Source organism: Rosa rugosa, chromosome 4 (assembly GCF_958449725.1).
Source record: "Rosa rugosa chromosome 4, drRosRugo1.1, whole genome shotgun sequence".
Lineage (NCBI taxonomy): Eukaryota > Viridiplantae > Streptophyta > Magnoliopsida > Rosales > Rosaceae > Rosa > Rosa rugosa.
Genome location: NC_084823.1, coordinates 56432930 through 56449569, shown reverse-complemented (window position 1 = coordinate 56449569; position 16640 = coordinate 56432930). Strand labels below are relative to the sequence as shown.

Below are 16640 nucleotides of genomic sequence, written 5' to 3'. Positions count from 1 at the left end.
CCAAGCAATGGGGAACATACCATTGTTCCCATCAACACCAACAACACTAAGTAGTTGACCAGGGTGCTGACCTTTAATATGGCAGCCATCTAATCCAATCAAAGGTCTACAACCCTCAATCCACCCTTTCTTGCAAGCTGGCAGGCAGATATAGAGCCTATGAAACCTCCTCACCTCACCTACCATCTCTGTCTTGATCTGAACTGTAGACCCTGGGTTGCTCCTCAACAACTCCTTCTTGTAACTTGCCAACATATTGTACTGCTGTATGTAATGCCCATCATTCATCCTTTTGGCCTTTGCTCTCCCTCTTGCAATTTTTTGCATGCTTACATCAACATTGAATTTCTTTTGGATATGGTTCTGCATCCCCTTCCTGGACCACTCCTCATCCACCAACAAGTCTTCTTGTACTTCCTTCGCTATTCTGTGGTATGTTAGATGATGACTCTCTGTAAGACTTGCACACTTATGCTCAAGTTTCAATGTCTTGATGACAAGAGTGCTTGGACCAAGTTCTGCAATATTGCTAGCATACAACCAAAATGGGCAGCCCAACTGACATTTAACCTCAATCTTGTTTCTGCTATTCTTTTGAAACCACAATCCTCTTCTGGTCACCAACCCACACTCTCTAACTGCTTCCTTAAGTACCTCAGAGTTTGCAAAAACATGGCCAACCACAAACTTTGGGTTCTTCAAATCTACCCTTCTATTCCAAGACTTCAACTTAATTCCTCTCCAAGTGGGGAAGGGAAGTGGATTACCTTCTTCATCTTCTTCACTTCCAGAACCATTCAAACTCTCAAGCTCATCTGTCCCTCCACCATCATCACTGCATTCCCCTCCGAAGCCCATTTCTTCAAACTCTTCCACAACTCTCGGATTGGACACATTTTCTTCAAACTGGACATCATCTTCAGAATCAACAGGATCGTAGTCTGAGTCAATGTAAAAATCAGAACCTCCTGAACTTGAGTCACTGTCCTCTTCAAACTCATAGACCTTCTCCCCTTTGCTTCTGGTCTTATACCTTGCCTCCTTTGTTTGTCTCCCCTTCTTTTTGGATGCAGCTCCTCCAGCAACCTTCTTGCCTTTCTTTTCGGATGCAACTGGTTCAACAACCTTCTTGCCCTTCTTTTTGGATGCAGCTGGTTCAGCAACCTTCTTGGCCTTCTCAACCTCACTAAACCTCCTATTCTTGCTCCCCTGTTTGCCACATACTTCTCTTCTTGGTTCAGGTACTTGTTGAACTGGTTCAGGCCTTGGTTCAGCTACTTCTTGAACTGGTTCAGCCCTTACTTCAGCTGGTTCTTCAACTGGTTCAGGCCTTGCTTCAGCTGGTTCTTCAACTGCAGGCCTTGCTTCAGCTGCTTGTTCAGTTGGGTGAGCTTCAACTTCAATTGGCCTTTGCTCTGCCTGATCTTGGACCACTTCTGTAGCTTCAACCTCAGTTGGTTCAAATTGAGATGCTTGAGCAGCTTCCACACTTGACTCCTTTGCTAGATCTGTTTCTTCAGCTGGCCCTTCAGAAAACTTCAGTTTCTTACCATCCCACGGCCTCTTCACTACATGTTTCTCCCTAGGGCTCCTAATGAATGTGTTGTAAAATCCACTAAATACCCCGAATACCCCTTCAGACCCTCCTCCTTGCCTATTGTTACCATTCTGCCCCTGCCCCATGTGACCTCCATCTCCTTGACTAGCAAACAAATCGGGCACCAAGTCACTAAGACCATTAAAGGTACTTTGACTTGCCTGCTGCTCCTTCACCCTGCCATCCACATCACTATCTGAGTCTAAATTGATGACACCATCTACCCCTTCCATCGGCATGCTTCCTTCACCAACCACATTAACTCTACTAGAACCAGAACCCCCCACACTTGGCCTATTTAGCTTACTTCCAAAAATGTTGGCATCTTGTTCTGCCTTTGCTTTCTCTGCTGCTGTCATCCTATTAAGAGGATTCTCCCAATCTGGATCAACAGGTCTCAAATCATCCTCTTCAGCCTCCTTTTTTCTCCTCCTACCACCACCAGTTATGAAGACATTAATCTGCCTTGTCTTCAGCGAAATAAGCTTCACCATTTCAAGTGCATCAGCATCATTCCTAATCGGCACCCAACCCTCATCGCAAAGTGTCCTAGGCAGCTTGAAGTAGTATGATATAGGCTTCTCCCTGTATCCTAGATCCCATGCTATGTTCCCAAACTCTGTCCATGCAATCTTATCTGGGTCTAGACCATCTAGCCAAATTCGCCCACCATCCTTGTTGAACCTAGCTACTTTGTACTTCTTCCTACCATCAGGCATCTTGTCAAAATAACCACCATGGTGTATTTCCATGGTGTATAAATCCTCTGGAACTGAAAACCAAATAAAAAAGCAAAAAGCTTAAAATCCACTTCTAATCGAATCGAAAATGCATACTTAAAGCCTAACCCTTGCATATTGGCAGAAAACCCAGAAAACCCAGAAGTAGCTCATCTATAAATGCCTATAATTTCGCAGTTCATGTAATTAGAAGATTAAAAAACTGTTCTGGAAATTCAAACTTCAAGATTCCAATGCAAAACGACAAATAGAGGGAATAGAATACATGGACCACTCCCAATTTGAAGTTTAAAAATTCACCCCCAAATCCCGAAACCCTAAAAAACCATTTCATCTTAATCAAAAGCTAATCAAAACCCTAATCTTTGTTTACCCTAATCTGGACTCAGATTCTCTGTAAAACACGTTTTTTACCAGGTCCGACACTGTTCTCACAAGGAAGGAGATGAAAGTGAGACTTACCATCTTTGCGTCTCGGTCCAGATTCTCTGAAAAACCTCCACATCTTCGCCATCGATCACTTTTTGTCGGGAATCCAATGGAATCGACTCCTTTCCAGCCTGGTTGATTCACTTTTGTCGACTTTTGGGTTTGGGAGGAGTGGGAGTTCGGGTATGATTTAGGTCGACTTCTGTGTGTAAGTGTACTTGGGTTTGGAGGGAATCGAAGTTTTCATCGAGTTTTGGGACTGATGTGAGTAAAAAGTCCATTTAGCCCTCTTTTTGGGGGTCACGAGCGTCACACGTGACTCGAACTGACAGACCCGTGACGGAAAGTCCCCATAGGTACTACGTTGACAACAAATTAGAAGTCCAGGTATCACTTTGATACATTTGAAAGTTCAGGTATCATTTTGACAGTCATCGGAGTGTCCAGACACTGTCTGTGCATTTTTCCCATGTAAAAATAGGGCCGAAGTTCCCGCTTTAGCTAAGCCCAGGCCTCAAAAAGTTGCGTGGCCCAAATTCCAAAGAACAATAACTGCACACTTGTTTCCAGCTGTTCATTTTTGATAACGCACCTTTATTTTCGTACTCGTCTCCCCTTATTTTCTATGCTTTAACAAAGAGCAGTGTTAAATGTACTAAAACTCTTACTACACTTAACAACTAATAATTCATTTCGTATTAATTATACCCTTATTTCAAAAAAAAAAAAAAAAATTGCAGCATCCAACATAAACATACATCTTCCAACTTCATTCGCCAATGTACATTAGAGCAACTCTAACAGCTTCCCCATATTTTGATTTTTCTCTACTTTACAGAAAAATGAGCCTCTTTTGCTCCAACAGATTCCCTATAAGTATCCCTATTTTAGGGAAAGTGAGGAAAGAGAAAACCAAATTCCCTATATTTACAGCAATCTCTAAAATTTTAAGGAAAAATATGGAGATTTTAGAGATTGCTGTAAAATAGGGAATCTGTTGGAGTTGGAGAAAAAAAAGATGTTAAAATAAGATCATACAGAAATTATAGGGAAGCTGTTGGAGTTGCTCTAACTAACAGTCACTATCCATCCCACTTCTCGATCTCTATCTCCCTACGTAATTTATCATGAAGTTTTCAAGTGGTATAGCTTGAAATTGCAGGCAATCAACTATGAAATTGTTTGGTTCAGTGAAAAGGCGGAATCATCTTGATTGCAATATCAAAATTGGTTCATTTGATTGCTCCCCTAAATAATCATACAATTGTCCATTATCTATTCACAAAGATAACGCATAAGGACCTCACACATGTACTCATAAGGACCTCATTGATAGCAAATTTTGAGTCTAGGTATAACTTTAATAATTTTTTTAACGTTAGGTATCAAAATGACCGGGGCAAAAGAGTTCATAGTGAATTTGACTCATTAAACAAATTATTAACCTCTTATTAGCCCTAAGATCTAGAAGTATATAATAGTCATAATTAGTTGTTATTTTTAAGAGAAAAATTCAACTACCGTCCCCAAACTATGCTGTCAAGGCCAATTTGATACCCGAACTCTCAAAAGTATCAATGTGATACCCAAGGACGTATTTTGACATCAACGTGATACCTCAGTCCAAAATCTCTGACGGCGCCGTCTGTTTGCTGACGTGGCAAGCACGTGATATTTTTATCAATGGTAAAATTGTCTTTCTCTACTAATTATTAAAAAAAAAAAAAACAGATCGAGCTCTCTCTCTCTCTCTTCCTTTCCCAATCTGAATATCTGATCCTCTCTCCTTTCTATCCCAATTGGTTATTTTCTGGGAATTGATTGTGGGTTTATAAAGAGCACAGCTGAAATGGAGAATTTTTTTTTGATCAAAAGCGTTTGTGGCTTATGAAGAACAGTCGGAGCAGCAGGGATCGTCCCCGGTGTCGGTGACAAGGAGGAGGCTCTGGGAGGAGAGCCGGGGTGGATGTCCGGCGAAGACTAGGGGTTTGATGAATGGAGGTGCTATCAGCAAATGGGTGACGGTCTCCGCGAAGAAAGAAGATGGTTGGTGGAGCTGGGTTCGCCGGAATTTGGTGTGCAGCGAACCAGATTCCCAGTTGGTTGCGCCGGAAGAGGAGAGCTGGGTGGAGAAGAAGGAGATCGGTTTTGGCGGAGAAGAAGACATGGGCGTCCTTTGGGTGTCCAGAGCAGTTTTCTGGGTGCAGGCGGAGGTGATTGGTGGTTGGTGGCTGGTGGCTGACGACGTTGTCAGGTAAGTAAGGAAATGTGGCGGTGTCGGCGACAAGGAGGAGGCTCTGGGGAGGAGAGCCAAGGTGGATGTCCGGCGAAGACTGGGGGCAGAAGAAGGAGATCAGTTTTGGGATCGAAGTCTGGCGGTGGTTCATCTGCTTCTGCTTGAGGTGTTTGATTTGCAGGGATGAGAGGTTCTGTGATTTTCGCCATTATTGTTGAGGCAGTGGAGCTCGTTCTTCAGCTTCAACTCTTCACTCAAATCGAGCAATTGACAGTGTGTGGGAGAAGCCAAAGGTACCAAGTACCAGCTGCCAAGTCTTTTTCTTGGTCTAATTGTGCTCAATTACTATCTGGGTTGGTTTTGCTTTTTTGGTTTATGCTGGGTTTGTTTTTAGTTTTGGTATACATGAATTCATAGTTATATGTTGCTTTGGCCTTGTGATTGTGATTTTGATTGGAGTTTCTGGTATCTGTTGTTACTGACATGACAGCAGCAGTGGAGGAGGAGGACGCTGAGGCTGTGGCGGCGGAGGAGGAAAGCTGTTGAGCGGAGAAGAAGGAGATAGGTTTTGGCAGGAACATGGATTTGTAGTAGGAATTGGAGAGGATGATGGCAGCATTGGTGATGGTTTGGGCGGAGGAGGAGAGATAGAGAAGAAGAAGAGGATTGAGGTTGAAGAAGAAGCAGAAGCCAGAAAATCCCAGAAGAACAAGAAGAAAAAAAATAATAATAAAAAGAAAAAAAAGGGTAAATTGGTCATTTCACTTTTTTTGGGGGCTCATGTTTGCCACGTCAGCAAACAGACGGCCCCGTTAGATATTTTTGACGGAAGTATCACGTTGATGCCAATATAAGTCTTTGGGTATCACATTGATCCTTTGAGAGTTTGGGTATCAAATTGGCATTGGCAGCATAGTTTGGGGACGTGGGCTGAAATTTTCTCTATTTTTAATAATATGTGACAATGACATAGAAATTCATCAACAAAAGAAAAATAGACAAACTTATACAAGACTTCTTCATATATCAAAATCAAAAGTATAAAGAAACAAAACAAAATAAAAACCTTTTACCACATCTAGCTTAATTTTCACCCTTTTTCCCACCATCCCTTTACCATCTCCCGCTTCGTAGGAGCGTTGGGCTCTTTCCAAGGCCATAAGCTTCTATATTGGTTGCATATATAACTAAGAAATCTAAGATGAGGACACAACAACTTGAAGACATTGTAAAATATCAAGAAATATCGGGCGACGACCAAGGATGGACATGAGATGAATATTCTCTAAGTGAGCTCTCAATCCGAGCATCACTGTCTGAAGCTTGCTCAATCCCCCCCAACAATAAAAAACAGATGTTCAAGTCATAAGAACCAGAGAGTAGCTTATTAGCTTAATGCTAATTTCAGACCTACATGATCGAGTGGCTCCAGAAGCAGATGGAACACACGAGTCTTAATATCTAATTCATGAAGAGACGAGCAACATTGATGGGAGGGCATCTGACCATATCAGAAAGTATAGAACAAAATTCACCAAAGTAAGGATCTATCTGTCTGAGATATCAGATCCCTAGTGTCATATGTTTCACTTATAATCTGCTACAACAAGATGGTGTTCGTAGAATTTAGATGAGGATGAAATAACACAAGAATACTATTCAAGCCTATAAAAACTATATTCCAAATAGAAAGGGACTAAAGGCGCACCCATTATCTAACTAAGCGCTAGCTTCCATTCCTAAATATCATTAATGCAAAGTACGTACAGTACTTGTATATTATCAGAACAACCAAAACATGTCTGAACCATAAACTAACAAAGATCTCACTGGTGATCCAAATAGAAAGGGACTGAAGGTGCACCCATTATCTAACTAACTTTCCATTCCAACATAGTACGGTACTACTTATTATCAAAACAACCAAATCACGTCTGAACCATAAACTAACAAGATCTCATTGGTGATCAATCTTTCTCTTAGCTCCCCACCTTGTCACACTCTCACATTCTTCAGTTTCCATATCTTCAGATTCTCTAAGTCATAAAAGAAAACCAGATATCATATAAAGGTGAATACGAAGGACTCCAAATTTATACAAAATTACAGAGGAAACAACCAGATAAGGTGATTCAAGGAACTTACGGCTGTGTGAGGCAGAAATTAACATTCCACATATTTTCCTTCTCTGGATTCGTCAAGTTCCAGATATTCTCTGAGTCATAAAATGAAATCAGAAATCATATAATGCAGAATAAAAGATATTACAACTTTATTTAAATTAAAGAGGAAACAACCAGAAAAGAACCTACGGCTTGAAGGAGAAAGCAACAACTCACCTTTTCTCTTCTAGTTTTAAGAGGCACATGGGGGTAGCAATCCCTTCTTCTTTCGTTGGTACGATATTCTTCTTTAACTGGATCATGCAAAATAAAAGAAACAGTTAAATTCTAAACACCGTAAATTTTGCAACAATATATAAGGTTGCCAAAATTCTGAAAAATTTCATTCGCAGAACTAGTATATTGTAAACAACCTGTCAAATAGAGGAATAATACCCACAACACTACAGAATTTTTTGAACCACTCACCGAATAAAAGCGATGTGAGCAGATATAAACCCATAAGAGACCAGCAAGTGCTTCAGAAAAGTTTAAACATGAGTAAAGAGGCACTTAATTAGTCATCCTCATGAACCACATAAAAGCAATGAACACAAAAATCTGGGCCTTGATGACTGCATACTATCAGTTCGCCATAAAAGGCAAGAGAACATCAAAAATACAATATCAGGTCAAGAAGTGCCCACATACTATCACTGCAAGATAGCCCCAACTTATCTGTAATGAAAATTTGTCTATAAGAATGATATAGGAACAAACACCTCATGACTACAAAGACCCTCATGATTCATACGCTTAGACTAGCTCTATCGGAATAGACTAAACAAAAGAATATGTATCCCAATGCTACCACTCTGTAAGCAAACATGAACAACTTTCTGAGAATGCAGAACAACAATCTCGGCAATGTCCTTCCCTAAGATGAGTCCCTATTATAGATCTAAAGGGACAGCTCTATGGCAGACAGCCACTCCGAAACAAAAAGCACCATTCAGCAGTATATTGTTCGCCTCTAAAATTTACTTCTTTTCTACTATTCATATAGTAAGGAAGACATATTACCTAGCTTCCAGACTACAATCATCAGCAAGTGAATCAAAGACTTAAAATTGAAAAATCTAGACCCTTCTGCGTAGACATAACAATTTAGCTTCGACAACTAGCTCAGGAAGGCTGCCTCAAATTAAAAATCAAACAACTTGCAAAATAAAACCATTGCAAGAGATGATAAGGTCAAAGGGGATTCGATGTCTTTCTAGATCTCACAAATCTACAGCAAGTGACTGAAATAATTAACTCAAAAGAGATAAATAAGTTAAGTCTGTGTTCTGTCAAATAAAATATGGTATCAAACAAAACCACATGGCAAGGATCAAAATCAAGCTGGAGAGCCCCCTTTAGCTCAATATCTTCAACATATAATGGCTTCAGAACCATTCCCCCTCTTCTTGCTTTGAAACATTTTTGTGATCATCACTAGAGTTTCCGATGAAAACAAAAGAATGACCTGATGGATTGTTTCCCAGTCCAAATATGGTCTATTCACTCTGAAAAGTGAAAACATATGGATCATCATTATTACCATTTACCAAAGCAGGACCTGCTACATTAATACTCCAGAGCTATATTCTCTCATACTTACTTCATCACCTAATAAGTCACCCTTTTCCAATTCATCATACATATATTAAGATTTCTTAAAAGAGAACCAGTGAAAGACCTGATATACATGTCTTGAACAATATGCTATTTTACTTCTTTTCTTCTATGTTACATACATACTAGCAGTGAACCATTCACTACTTGTATATTGTAGATTGTTGAGCCTTCTACATAAAAATTTATGCTAGCTGGTGTAATAACCCAGTTCCTAGCTATTCCCAAAGTATTTAGAACAAAATTTCTGTACAGTTTCCCTGTTTCCCGTGGTAAATTGACTAAATTCATACATTATATCATAACTTTTTTTTTTTTCATCACCTAATAATCCACGTTTATGAATTTTATTGCTTCAAAGTTCCTCTTTCTGCAATCTGTTACTTAACTCACATAACTCATATTGATCAACACAGACATGTCATAAAAAATGCAATGGAAAACAGATCTTATATGTATGCAGTACCAAGCAAACCAGAGGATAGACAGACATCAAAAAAGAAAGAAAAAAACTGTGAATTTGCTTTCTAGTAGTCCAATTTCTAAATTAACAGGAAGAAGTAGTAACTTGATTATGAAATGGACTTAAATTCTACTTCATAATTAGCTTCAGGGTTTGAATTAGTTCCTATTAGATTTTTTTTTTCATTTTGTACTCTAACTCAAAACGTCGTTAGCCTTTTCATAAAAATATATCTAGAGCCCTAGTTCCCAACCGCAAAGGATTGGCGTGGAGTACGTACCATCCTGCTGACACGCTGCCGCTCCATTTTCAAATCTTCTTCTTCTTCTATTGACTTGACAGTCTCAATGGCGCGGTACACCGTCCCCAAGTCGTTCAGGATGCAAGAACGCTCGAGATAGGCTCGGACCTTCTCCATGAAACTTTTGATGCAGATTCTCCTATCAGTTTTGTAAGGTGAGAATCGTGTAAAAAACTCAGAATTGCTTAAGAAAGAAATCATCATATTGAGGATCTTCTGGGCTTGGTCTTGTTTCAAACTGCATCCGATTTCCGTGCAATGTTTCAACAACTCCATCCTGTCTTGTTCTGTCGGTTCTAACTCCTTTACCTTCTGCTGGGCCCTCTCCATGGCCCACTTCTTCAGGTACTTTACATGAAAATCTAAATCATCACACTCGGGATCTGGAAGATCCTCCATCTCCTCTGTCTCCTCCTCCTCCTCCTCGGCCTCCGGCCCTAACATCGCCGTCAACTTGTCGTCTTCATCCTCCTCCTTTTTCTTCTTCTCCTCCGCCGCCTCGCCCGGGACGTTCGGGTAGAACTGAATAACTTTTTCAATAATCTCCTCGTTTATCTCCTTAGATTGAAGGAGTTCATTCAGGATTGCAAAGGCGATCGAACCGATTATCCTAGGCTGACGCCAAACGATGAATGTTTTGAAGAAGGAGTCGGTAGCAGTGATAGCCTTTTCCTGATCAGAAACGTTAAGATGGATCCTCACCCCGAGGATTTCGAGATAGGTAAACAGGTGTTCGGCCTCCGCCGGATGCAGGTTGTATATTTGCCCCATCTCTAGCTCTTTCTCCGATATTGCAAATAAGATGAGGGGACTTGATTTTAAGAGTTAATAGGAAAGTGCCTTGAGCTTTTGTAATTGTGAAAGGGAGAGGATCCTGCTACATTGGGCATAAGCTTCTACATATATAACTAGTCTAAGATGAGGACACAACAACTATGAACCAGTCTACAGTGGGAGGTGTCTCCTCCTAACTGGCTTAAACTACAGTTTTGTTTATTGTCTCTGTCAACAGCTTTTGTTTGTTTTAATGTTACTACCCTTTGCCAAAAAATAAAAAAATAAAAATAAATAAATAAATGAGGACACAACAACTTGAAGAGACATTGTAAATGAAAACCATCCGGTCAATCTGAAAACATAGGACACATTTGGGCCTACCACTAGTTTATTGGAAAACTGGACATCAGCTCCTGTATGTTTACCCCCATTCAAACACACTCAACACCTAGCAGCAATGCCAAAAAACAATTCCTCTTTTTGTACCTGAAACATATTACATTTAAATAGACAGAGAGAGAGAGAGAGAGAACTCCGATAGCACTTCCTGTATGCTACAACAGTTTCATTGGAGACTCTTGCTTAGTATGAAAATTTTGAGAGAGCTACTCCGCCACTGTGTTCTCAGTCACCTCTTTAGCTTCTTCATGCTTGTCAAGTTGGCTGAAGTTTCCCTTCTGCTTGAATAGCTGGTTATGGTGATGCTTACAATAGAGACGGTGCTCGTGAGCTACATAGTTTGATGGACTGATCACACAGCCGCCATGGGTGCACCTGAAACACGCCTTATGGTATGATGTTCCATCAACTCCCACCTGAAAAAAGGAAGCAATCAGATTTAAGATAAATGCAGGACTCTACTTCGCAATAGTGCTAGGGTATTTGTAAGTGCGAGGACAAGTGAAGTTGTCGGAAAAGTTAGGAAAGTAATATTGAAATCCAATCTGATTTAATAGAAGATTATATATGACTTTCTCCTGAAAAGCTCATTTATGTTAAGTTGCATTTTACCTTTTCAGTTGGGTAAACTGTTTTCTTGCAAGCAACACACTTTTCTTGAGTTCCAGCAAACATACTGGAAACTTTGCTATTGACCTGTGTAATTTGGTCATAAAAGAAAGAGTTAGCGGAATTATACTTATAAAAATGTCAGAACAAGTACCACAAGTCAATTAATCGAAGAAAGAAGGAATTGGGAAATTTAGGCACCTACCTGATCAGCAGACCTGTCTCTCACAGTTTTCGGGTTACCTACATCACAATTAAAAGGAAAATATAAATATAACATTACAATTTCAGAAATAGATATCAGCATTGATAGATATAATAGCATAGGAGCTTATCACCTTCAAAACTTTTATCCAAGCTGCCAGTCATCTTAAATAGCTGATCAAAGTGAGGCTTGCAATATAAAACACCCTCAAACGAGGAATAATTACTAAGCTGCATAGACACGAGTGGTAAACAAGCATACCATATTAGATATCTCTTAAATACACTAACTAAAACGTGAGTTACAACATTGACAAATATAGTAAAGTTTTTCTTTCTTTCCGCTCATGACATATTATAAAGGATATTGGTTTAATCACTACAGGAGTTCACATTACATTTCATCAATCAAAGATTTCAACAGAATTTGATGTGGCAATGAGGTTTCGGCATCTGATAAGATAACAAAGGAAGAAACAAAAACACTGAACTATTAATTGCTCCACTCAGTTTCAGAAAATCGATCGAGAACCTTGGTGACCATTTACCTCTACTAGGAGCTTAGAACATTAAAAACATTCCGTTTACAATTTAGCTGGGACTAAGAAAGAAAAGAATTTAAACAAGCTCAGATGTCAGAATAGACGACCATTAATTGCAGAGAGTTCAAATGAATAAGTCATGCTCAGAATTCACCAAAAGAAGGTTTCTTTTCTTCTCTGTACAAAAGCAAAGCAAGAAGGCGGTAAGATTTATTGTTGAATTCTTGTATAGTAAAGAACTTTTCCCTTGGCTTGACCCCTTCTAAATTCTTGATAATGAACAAGTTTTTCATCAGAATTACCAAATACGGTGAACTACCAATGGTGACTAAATCCATAATTCTAAAACCAATCTCGCTTCTACCAATGGAGAGCACTTCCTCATGACTAAAAGCTTTAATCTTCAAGAGATCTAACAGTACAACCTTAAAAGCTTTCATAATCCTAAGAAATCTACAGGACCAACACAAGTTTAGTCATACAGCAGACTAAGATCCACCAAACGTTTAAATGACAAGCTGGTAAAGTATCTATGTCACGAACGGTCATTATCATTGTTACAAATGAATCAGTTAAAAGAACACCGTTTACAAAACACTGCCAATACACGAATCAGGTCAATTCAATTCCAATAGATCTACATGCCCACATCCAAAGATCAATGTTTACTAAACAGCCAAGTACTTCTGACTAAGCAAAACCACTTAAAAAAAAAATCCAAACAAGTTGCAAAGAAAAAAAATCCCAATTCTATTATAATCTCTCACACACAACTATCCATCATGATCCAATCAAATCCCATAATAAAAACATATACGGAACAATCCAGAACTGATCAGAAACATTAAAAAGAGCATCAAAAACCATGGAATCAATGTGAAAGTGAGAGCCTTTATGTGTGTTTAATAAGAGAGAAAAAAGAGAGATAGACCTTGAGGGTTCCTTTGCAGTGGTGGCATCTGAAACAAGCCTTGTGGTAGACTTTGTTGTCAGCAGTGAGCTGATCAACCAAGTACACAGTCTTCTCACATGCCTTGCACTTCTGGGTCGTCCCTGCAAATGTTGCCATCCTCCAAAGTCCTAACCCAATTCAATTCACAACACACAAAGACTTTTTCTCTATATTCTCAGACCCACAAAACAAAGCAACTTTCTTTTCTTCCCTGATAGGAGATGAAGATTTTATCTCTCTCCAGTCTCTGTTTCAATTTCAGTCCAAGGTTTACAGCTCAGACCAATACAATTATATGCAAATGGTCTCTATATTTAGCACTTTGGCCGCCCAATCAAATGCGTCTGCTGCCGTCACCAAGGACAGTTTGGTCAATTCGAGTCTCTCAGGTTTTATCATGGCCATGGGTGTTCTGTAGTTCCACCGTACCAATCCATGACTGCTGAAATGACCACGGTGTCCTAAGCAGAGACACTTGTCCTCAAAAAGACTGACCAGCAAAGGAAAATCCGGTGTTTCCGCCGTTAATGGTAAGAATTTTAGTTACCATGATTATGATTATGATACGTACGATATAGAACAATCGGAAAATTAGAGATCGCTGCCTAATATTGATACCGAATGCATTGAGAGTCGTTGAATTAACGGTTTTACGACCAAACACCAAATCAAAGAGAAGTTATTATGCATTCTTGTGTTGTGGTGTGGTGTGGTCAGCCAGGGTGTATGATCCACTTTTGAAATATGTTGACATTATTTATCACAGGTAATGAGCATATCCCCCCCCCCCCCCCCCAGGATTCAATAATGCTTCAAATTCAAAAAGGCAGGCCACACCCCACCTCTTTATGCTTCTTTTTTCCTTTTACTTTTCAAGAGTTAGGTATGTTTGTCTTCATTGTGTGCGCACTTTTTAGTTCACTGAACCTGCTCTCACCTTCTAATTTGATTGGTTTTTGGGCTCTTCATAAGCTACAAGAACATTTAAACAAACCAGAGCAACTGAATGCCATATATGTCATATTCATGGCATCAACGTTCTAATAAGATACCCCCAAATGGATTTGAATTTAGAAAACTTCCAGTTAGGTAGTGTTTGAGAATTGATAGCTAGTGTTTATTGTTAGCCAAAACCTCCAATTATGTGATGCCAAAACCTCCATGCTTTCTCAAGTCACACGGACCATCTGGAAACAGCAAATCTTGCTCACCCCTAGCCAAAGTCAGAGACCTTATTATATTCCAAATCTAATCAAGTACAGAGTCGAGCATAATTTTCGACTATATGGTCCGTTGTTTTAGACTTCTAGTGTGAACTCTTTGTCAATATCCAGTTATCAACAATGATAAGTCGCTGAAGAATAAACCACGAGCTAAGAAAGGACATGATTTTGAACCTCGAAACTGGATGTATTGAGGAAGCGACATAGTTCTTGCATGGTTGTTGAAATTAAAGCTTTGTGGAACCTATTCACATGGAAGAAGATTTATTTACAGCATAGCATTTGTTTCACCATGCGGTCCACTTGGCTTGATATTTTCTATAACTTTTTTTGGGAATGAATGCTGGAGCACATTAGATGAATAGGAGGAGACATCTTATTATACAGATAATCAGATCTTATTATCCATTACCAGTTTTGCCTTCTTTAACAAGTACCGGCACTTGTTTCGCACAAGAAGTAACATAAATAACAGCTCGAGTAAAGTTCCCTTTCTTTTCTGCATCATCTCTAACTTTGAAACACTGCATTTTGGGTAGATATGCAGAACATTCATTAAAAAACAGAGAATGCTCCGCTGCTTTCATTGAAATTCTTCTGAAATGCCTATTGAATAGATTTTATTAAGTAAAACCAAAAAGTAATCAGAAACAGGTATTTCAAAAGCTATCAGGATAACCTGTTTTCTGCTTATTAGCACAATTCGAATCATAAAGTTCCCCTACTGTTTCCAGACAAGATTAAACACCATTGAAACACAGACTTGCTTATGCTTGCACCTCAAGCCTTTGTCTGTGCCCTAGCCTCCTCCCGCATCACTGCTTTTACATATATTTCATAGCAGCAACCTGAATAAGATCATAAACAAATATGAGTACTGGAACACTATGACATAGCAAAATAACCCCAACTCCTTTTTGATTGTATCATCAGTATAAAGCAAGCTACAATAAATACCAATTAGTCACAATTAAAGGTCAGTCCCTTACTCCCTTCTGTAATGCAATGTATATCATTAAGTGTTTTCAGCATAAGCTAACAAGTATAAAAGAGCTAAAGTTAAAGATCACAGAATAGTAGTTGATATAAGATTTGAGCAAAGCTAGTAAGGGTCTCTGATTTTATAATGATGCTAACTGCTATTTTCATTGTTGTAGTGGCAACTTTCGCAGATAAAATAGTGCTATTGTATACAGTTCATCACATTCAGAGAGTAAGACTCCAAATCAAGTTTTTTTTCCTAATGCATCTCCAGCAAGCCAGTTTTCATTTCTACCACCCCAATACCAAAACAAATTATCTGAGAATTCTCAAATCACAATCCGTGTATCTAGCACTCCAGGATTGTCAAAGGACTGTTGTAGGTACACATAACCACAAGTATCAGAGTAAAGTACACTGTACAGTAGCAATGTAAACTCGAAAACATGTTACTTAAAATTTCCAAGAAAAAGCACAGCAAAGTACCAGCAATAACAACAACTGTGAGAACCTCCCCAATCCTTTTGATCGCCAACACTCCTCCCTTATGCGACTTGAATCGTCGGAGAGACGGGTCCGGTGCCAAGAGCTGCAGAGTTACACACACAATGCAAATAGATAAGCACAGACAACTACATTCCGAAAACCCCCAAAACGATAATCGAAATTTTGCAATCTAAAAGTTCTAAACACAACCAGATGAGTAAAGCTCTTTTCAAATAATCTGAAAGCCCCAATCTTTACCATCATTTGATTCAGAAATCCCTACCTATTACACTATCATGAGCTCAAGAAACTCAAACACGACTCTCCTTACAATTTTCCAGAATCAAACTACAAAATTTAAGCTGATTGTACAAATCGGAGTCCTATCTAGCTATCTAAAATCTCAGATTACAAAGTTGAAGATCAAATTGAATCAAAACAGCTGCAATAAACGAAACCAAATCAAAAAAATTTAGAGCAGAAAAAAAAAAAAAAAAAAGGAAACTGAAAGAGAGAGACTCACAGCTTTCTCGCGAGCCCCAGGTTCGACGTGGAACTGGCGGCGCGTGAGGGAAAGTGAATCGTTCTTCGTCGTCTGGTGAAAACAAACAGATTAGATTCAGGCAAAACCAAACCGACGGCGTATTCAGATCGGAAAAAAAAAAAAAAAATCTGAGCTTTACCTGACGGAAATGTGAAGCGACGGAATTTTTGAGCAGGAACGCCATGACTCAAAACCCAAACTTTGCTCACAAAGGCCAAACCTTTAGTCTCCTCAGTGTAGAAGAAGATCTAATTTTGCTACAGTAACCCTATAGTTTCACCATATTCCCTTCTAGTCCCACTCACCAAAACGCAGCGTTTTGTCTCTTTAAAAAGGCTTGAAGCTGGTGCTGCCACGTAGACTTGGTAGTTATATATG

General features: G+C 39.3%; 3 protein-coding genes across 4 annotated transcripts; all 3 read right to left on the bottom strand.

Annotated features, from left to right (window-relative positions):
• Nucleotides 1–6713: 6713 nt before the first annotated feature.
• Nucleotides 6714–10475, bottom strand: LOC133741840 (uncharacterized). Its single transcript, XM_062169556.1, has 4 exons — nt 9525–10475; nt 7342–7418; nt 7148–7217; nt 6714–7038 (listed from the first exon to the last, which is right to left on the bottom strand). Exons 1-3 carry the CDS (start codon nt 10314–10316, stop codon nt 7166–7168), a joined length of 921 nt encoding a protein of 306 aa, XP_062025540.1. The 5' UTR covers nt 10317–10475; the 3' UTR covers nt 6714–7038; nt 7148–7165.
• A 147-nt stretch (nt 10476–10622) lies between these two features.
• Nucleotides 10623–13283, bottom strand: LOC133741842 (LIM domain-containing protein WLIM1-like). Its single transcript, XM_062169558.1, has 5 exons — nt 13008–13283; nt 11669–11765; nt 11536–11573; nt 11334–11417; nt 10623–11137 (listed from the first exon to the last, which is right to left on the bottom strand). Exons 1-5 carry the CDS (start codon nt 13143–13145, stop codon nt 10928–10930), a joined length of 567 nt encoding a protein of 188 aa, XP_062025542.1. The 5' UTR covers nt 13146–13283; the 3' UTR covers nt 10623–10927.
• Nucleotides 13284–14843: 1560 nt separating this feature from the next.
• LOC133741843 (succinate dehydrogenase subunit 7B, mitochondrial-like) lies at nt 14844–16556 on the bottom strand. 2 transcript variants are annotated; one of them, XM_062169559.1, is made up of 4 exons: nt 16402–16556; nt 16242–16313; nt 15719–15821; nt 14844–15099 (listed from the first exon to the last, which is right to left on the bottom strand). In XM_062169559.1, the coding sequence occupies exons 1-4, from the start codon at nt 16444–16446 to the stop codon at nt 15032–15034; spliced, it is 288 nt and encodes a 95-aa protein (XP_062025543.1). In that variant the 5' UTR covers nt 16447–16556; the 3' UTR covers nt 14844–15031. The 2 variants fall into 2 exon arrangements, with proteins under 2 accessions (XP_062025543.1, XP_062025544.1); XM_062169560.1 differs by having other exon boundaries at nt 16242–16304; nt 16402–16537.
• Nucleotides 16557–16640: the final 84 nt, after the last annotated feature.